General features: G+C 44.2%; 1 protein-coding gene across 1 annotated transcript; it reads right to left on the bottom strand.

Annotated features, from left to right (window-relative positions):
* Positions 1–3,757: 3,757 nt before the first annotated feature.
* On the bottom strand, positions 3,758–6,522 carry FZD8 (frizzled class receptor 8). The gene has a single exon (XM_075271560.1). It carries the CDS (start codon positions 6,239–6,241, stop codon positions 4,463–4,465), a length of 1,779 nt encoding a protein of 592 aa, XP_075127661.1. The 5' UTR covers positions 6,242–6,522; the 3' UTR covers positions 3,758–4,462.
* Between the last annotated feature and the right edge of the window lie 232 nt (positions 6,523–6,754).

Raw genomic sequence — 6,754 nt, 5'->3', positions numbered from 1 at the left:
TGTATATATATATATATATATATATATATATATATATATATATATATATATACAGTCCTATGAAAAAGTTTGGGCACCCCTATTAATCTTAATCATTTTTAGTTCTAAATATTTTGGTGTTTGCAGCAGCCATTTCAGTTTGATATATCTAATAACTGATGGACACAGTAATATTTCAGGATTGAAATGAGGTTTATTGTACTAACAGAAAATGCGCAATATGCATTAAACAAAAATTTGACCGGTGCAAAAGTATGGGCACCTCAACAGAAAAGTGACATTAATATTTAGTAGATCCTCCTTTTGCAAAGATAACAGCCTCTAGTCGCTTCCTGTAACTTTTAATCAGTTCCTGGATCCTGGATGAAGGGATTTTGGACCATTTCTTTCTACAAAACAATTCAAGTTCAGTTAAGTTAGATGGTCGCCAAACATGGACAGCCCGCTCTCAAATGATCTGAAAACAAAGATTGTTCAACATAGTTGTTCAGGGGAAGGATACAAAACGTTGTCTCAGAGATTTAACCTGTCAGTTTCCACTGTGAGGAACATAGTAAGGAAATGGAAGACCACAGGGACAGTTCTTGTTAAGCCCAGAAGTGGCAGGCCAAGAAAAATATCAGAAAGGCAGAGAAGAAGAATGGTGAGAAGAGTCAAGGACAATCCACAGACCACCTCCAAAGAGCTGCAGCATCATCTTGCTGCAGATGGTGTCACTGTGCATCGGTCAACTATACAGCGCACTTTGCACAAATAGAAGCTGTATGGGAGAGTGATGAGAAAGAAGCCGTTTCTGCAAGCACGCCACAAACAGAGTCGCCTGAGGTATGCAAAAGCACATTTGGAGAAGCCAACTTCATTTTGGAAACAAAGATTGAGTTGTTTGGTTATAAAAAAAGGCGTTATGCATGGCGTCCAAAAAGAAACAGCATTCCAAGAAAAACACTTGCTACCCACTGTAAAATTTGGTGGAGGTTCCATCATGCTTTGGGGCTGTGTGGCCAATGCCGGCACCGGGAATCTTGTTAAAGTTGAGGGTCGCATGGATTCCACTCAGTATCAGCAGATTCTTGAGAATAATGTTCAAGAATCAGTGACGATTTTGAAGTTACGCCGGGGATGGATATTTCAGAAAGACAATGATCCAAAACACTGCTCCAAATCAACTCAGGCATTCATGCAGAGGAACAATTACAATGTTCTGGAATGGCCATCCCAGTCCCCAGACCTGAATATCATTGAACATCTGTGGGATGATTTGAAGCGGGCTGTCCATGCTCGGCGACCATCTAACTTAACTGAACTTGAATTGTTTGTCCAAAATACCTTTATCCAGGATCCAGGAACTGATTAAAAGCTACAGGAAGCGACTAGAGGCTGTTATCTTTGCAAAAGGAGGATGTACTAAATATTAATGTCACTTTTCTGTTGAGGTGCCCATACTTTTGCACTGGTCAAATTTTGGTTTAATGCATATTGTACATTTTCTGTTAGTACAATAAACCTCATTTCAATCCTGAAATATTACTGTGTCCATCAGTTATTAGATATATCAAACTGAAATGACTGCTGCAAACACCAAAATATTTAGAACTAAAAATGATTAAGATTAATAGGGGTGCCCAAACTTTTTCATAGGACTGTATATATATATATATATATATATATATATATATATATATATATAATAGTATGGGTATATAGGAGTATAGGTAGTGTACAGGGGTCTCAGTTTGTGTATACGGACTGTTATACCCCAAATCAGCCACCCCCCCATACTCTCCCCCTCGACTCCAATTAGCATAAGTGTAGGTAGTGTGCAGGAACCTCAGTTTGTCTATGTCTATATACTGTGCATATATATATATATATATGTATATGATAGTATAAGTATAGGTAGTGTGCAGGGATCTCAGACTGTTTATGTCTATATACTGTGTGTATATATATATATATATATATATATATATATATATATATATATATATATATATATATGTGCAGGGATCTCGGAAGCTAAGCCCTCTTATTGAGCAGTGCCGGATTCAGCAGTCACCATTGATGACGGATGTCATTAGTAAGCTAGCTGCCATGTCTGATCCTGAATGACAGGCTAATAAGGGTCCCCAGGGCATATATGCACTCAAACACATATCCTCCTATCCATTATTCTTAAACTGTGGCCAAACCATCAGGGAATAAGTGTAAGCAACTGAGCAAACTATACAGCGAGTTAGGCCAGGACCTCAGCCCTATCCCCAGGTCCCAGCAATTTATTTCAGTGCCCGGCCCTAGCACAGGAGTTTTGTATAGAAGCCCAGCACCATAATGGCCATGCAATTGGTTCAATTAAGGAAAAGGGAGCCGAGAGGAGATTTTTTTTTTTTTTCCTCGTAATGAAATTGTCTTGTAAAGGAAAACTCTGCAAATTGGGGGATTATGTGAAGAGACCACCTGTAGGGCATTCTCATTCTCTACCTCATGCTTTGCTGCCTGCAGTCTGGCTAACAATGTAGGGAAGGCTAATGGAAGAAGGCAGCTTTCTCTCTTGCTCTCCTTTCCTCTGCACTAACTGTTACAAGTCATACTAAAAAAATAAAATAAAAAGTGCAAAAATTTAATTGAAGATCCTTTAAGGCCTAGTGGTGGACAATTGGTGTCGCAAAAAGGGGGGGACGGGACGCTGGGAAATAGAATTCAGACTATAGATCACGTATGGAGGACAGAAAAGATCAAAGCTTCCCAGGCTGAAAAGACCAAGTTCCTTACAGATTAACCCCATTCATTTGGCCTCTCTTAAAGGGGGGACCCATGTGCTGAGCCACTAGGCAGACAGGTAAAAAGTTCAATAATTTGCAAAGCATTTTTACAACTAATTCAGCTCCTCTTTGACTCAGTAAATGGACTTAGGCTTGACGGACACACAATGCATTCTCTGTACACAAAGGGATCACGTTTAATATACACAAGTTAAGTATAAAAGGTTACTGAGATGTTAACCCCTTAAATTATTCCGCCAAATCGACCAATTTGACATCTTAAGACTTGGTAAAGGGTAATCTGCTGCATCTTAGGATGGTGGCCATAGATGGGAAGATATAGTTGACAATCTTTGCATTAGATTGTGTTGGACCGATACAAAGTTGCAACTTTTGTAGCGCTATCAATTGATCTTCATGGTTAATATCAATGGATAGTGTTATACAAAGTTGCACTAGAGCCCAAGAACATGATGGTGATGTGACATTAAATATTCCCTATGGGGGGGGAGGTGTAAGTGGTCCTGAGACTGTAGCAGATAAGATAAGAAGAGATAAGATAATCCTTTAATAGTCCAACCATGGAGAAATTCAGTAATGTTTTGCAAGTTTCAAGGTAGCCACCATTTATCCAGGATTAACCACACTATTAACCATGAATCTCCCAGTGGGTACCATGAATTTTATTTTTGCACAATTTTTTGCTTTCACGCACCTATGGAATTTAATCTATTTTATATTCCTATGAATTCAATCAGTATTTGCCTTATTTTAGGACAATACAACAATAACAATTAACCATCTCATGTCATGAATGCTTTGAAATTTAACCCCGTGTTATCCCCACCAAACCTTAATGCCCCGAAGGAAATCGAACTATCTCCCCCCCCCCTCCACCCCAAACTATTAAAGAAAATAAAAAAGTGAAGGAAACCGTAAGTATAATTTATAAAAAAAAAATATTTTATTGACAAAATAGAATAATCAATTACTTTGTTTCTTATGAAGAAGCCTCTAAACTTTTTACAGCTATTTACAGGGACATTATAACTTTGTATTATATACATATCTTACACATATTACAAGTCGCAACAAATATTTATATAAATACATCCTGTAATGGAAGAAACCCGTATTTACTTGGGACTTAAGACATGATTTAAGGCATTTACTTGACTTGGTTAACAGTTTCCGTCCCCCATTGTTGTCATGTGACCGGGGGGGTGCCACGAGGATAACTGGATGGATAAGGTTGTTGTAGGCAATTGGGCATTGATAGGGTCGCCCCTTACAGTGCCAGGAAAGAAATGTTTAAGGACACATCAAGGAAACGTTAAAAAAAAAAGAAAAAAAAAAGAAGGTTTCTCCAGACATGCAAACAAATAAGTTATTGCCTCATTACTTGGAGCCCAGAGACAATCCCCTGCCCCTGGCCAGTTAAATGATGGTCTCAGCAATGCTCCTTGCATATAAATGGAGAGGAATCAGGGAGGCTTCAATTCCAGGTACATTGTTCTGACCAGTCATTCAAGTCCCTACTAATGGATACCATTAAGAGTTCATTATCATGCTAATAGCAAGAAACTAAAAAAAAAAAAAAGAAAAAAAAAAAGAAGGGGGATGGGGGGCTTTTGGGTTAGGTTGGCAGATCTCAGACCGTCAAGTGTCTCTGGTCCCTACCCCCACCCCTTTTCCTGTTAGTCTTAGACCTGAGATAAGGGCATCTGTTTGGGGTAAGACACTGAGCTGGCAGTGCCAGACCTCCATGTCAGCCCCGTGCTGACATCACTATACATGGACCCACCAGTTGCTTTGCTGCCCCAGCAGCAGCGAGTACAGAAGGCTCGCCAGGACTCCACAGTCTTGCTAGACCAGATCCATACCCCAGATGTGATGCCAACCACCAGGCACATAAAGTACTTGAGCATGAAGACGGCATAGTCTGGCCTGCGTGGTTGTGCCAGTTCACTTTGGCAGGAGTTGCAGTTGTGTGCTGCCTCCCAGCCTTGGCGGTTGTGTTGCTCGTAGAAGAAGCATGCCACTACAATGGTGGCCGGCACAGTATACAGGACACTGAATATCCCTATCCGGATCATAAGTTTCTCCAGCTTGTCAGTCTTGGTGCCCCCCTGTTTGATGACACTGCGGATCCTGAAAAGAGATACAAATCCAGCCAGCAGGAACATGCTGCCAATGAAGAGGTAGATGACTAAGGGCGCCAACACAAAGCCCCTCAAATTGTCCAGGTTTTGGTTGCCTACATAACAGATGCCAGCCACCGGGTCACCATCTACCGAGCTGAGAGCTAACACAGCTATAGACTTGATGCTGGGTACCAACCAGGCCGCCAGGTGGAAGTATTGTGAGTAGCCAGCAATAGCTTCATTGCCCCATTTCATGCCAGCGGCTAGGAACCAGGTGAGGGACAGGATCACCCACCAGATGGAGCTGGCCATGCCAAAGAAGTAGATGAGCAGGAAGACCAGGGTGCAGAGTGCAGGTCCTGTAGTCTCATAGTGGATGTGCTCCAGGTCATGCTCCCTGCTACATGCCACCTTCTCATGCCCAGCAATAAGTCTCACCAGGTACCCAGCAGACACCAACAGGTAGCAGGCGGAGAGGAAGATAATGGGGCGCTCGGGGTACTTAAAACGCTCCATATCTATCAGGAAGGTGGAAACAGTGGCAAAAGTGGAGGCAAAGCACAGGACAGACCATAGTCCAATCCAGAAGTTGGTGAAGGTCCTCTCCTCCTGGGTGAAGAAGGGATTGTGGCATGGCATGGCACAATTGGGGATCTGCCCAGTCCTCACCCGGTTGTAGAGTGGGTGCCTTTCATTGGACACCAGCACCATGGGTGCCCTGCACTGGCACCCGGGCTCACAGCCGGCAGGGGGTCTTGGCTTAGTCCTTGGGGGGTCCACACGTGTTTTGCCCTTGTTATGCCCATGTGTTGGCGGTTTTGCAGGGCGCTGGGGCTGCTCTGGCTGGCTGGGGGCCACGGTGGTCATGTCTGTCCGATCATATCTGTCCATGCACAGGGTCTCCTTGTTCCCCAGCTCAGGCAGCCGATCGCATCGCATCCTGTCCGGCCAGGCAAAACCATATTGCCGCATGAGAGGCGCACAGCCAGCCCGTGCCCGCTCACACACGCTCTTGCAGGGTGGCAGCGGCTTTTTGTAGTCCTCCAGGCAGATGGGAGTATACATACTGCACAGAAAGAACTTGAGATCCGGGGAGCAGTGGATCTCCACCAGCGGCCAGAACTGGTGCACCTCCAGGCCAGCCTCGTCCTGTGTGTCGTGGTTGAACTGGTTGGGCATGTAGGTGAGGTTGTAGCCGATGCCCTTGCACAGGGGCACGGTGATCTCCTGGCAGGTCAGCTCCTTGGCTGCAGCCCCCTGCACTGTGGGCAGCCAGGACGTTACTCCTAGTCCTAGCAGCAGCAGCAGGTAAGTGTCCAGCACACAGCTCCTCTCCATGGTGCACAGTCTCTGCTATGATCACTCACTGGCCCTGGATTACTTACAGTGTCACAGCCCAGGCAGAAAGGTCATCTCCTCTGCTCACCCCTGTGCCACTCACAGATCACCAGGGGCATGAGCTCTGCCAGCTCCAGCAAGTGCAGTCACTCAACAGTTAATGCAAAGTTAGCAAAGAAGTTCCTCCAGTCTGCAGCAAGCTTGTAAATCCACAGTGACAGCTCCAGTTGTGCTCTAGAAGATGAGTCCTGGGAGTAAATGCTGCACTCAAGTCTCCTCCACCTCACTGCAAGCTTTACTAGTGCTCAGTAACTCCTCTATTGAATATTTATACCAGGAGCATCCAGCCCCCACCCCTCCCTGACCAGTCCCCCTAGCCCCCTCCTCTTCCCCTCCAGAGGGAGGTGGGACTGCTGCCTGAAGCAATCAACCTTATTGTAAAGGTGGTCTCAGTGTGTGTATGAGCAGGGCATTGTTATGCATGTGCATGTGATGTCTTTTAGGATACAAGAC

Source organism: Leptodactylus fuscus, chromosome 4 (assembly GCF_031893055.1).
Source record: "Leptodactylus fuscus isolate aLepFus1 chromosome 4, aLepFus1.hap2, whole genome shotgun sequence".
NCBI lineage: Eukaryota > Metazoa > Chordata > Amphibia > Anura > Leptodactylidae > Leptodactylus > Leptodactylus fuscus.
This window is presented reverse-complemented; position numbering and strand designations above follow the sequence as displayed.

Bases quoted from the DNA above. Each gene is read 5' to 3' on its own strand.
- FZD8 (XM_075271560.1), bottom strand. From the start codon at position 6,241: ATGGAGAGGAGCTGTGTGCTGGACACTTACCTGCTGCTGCTGCTAGGA.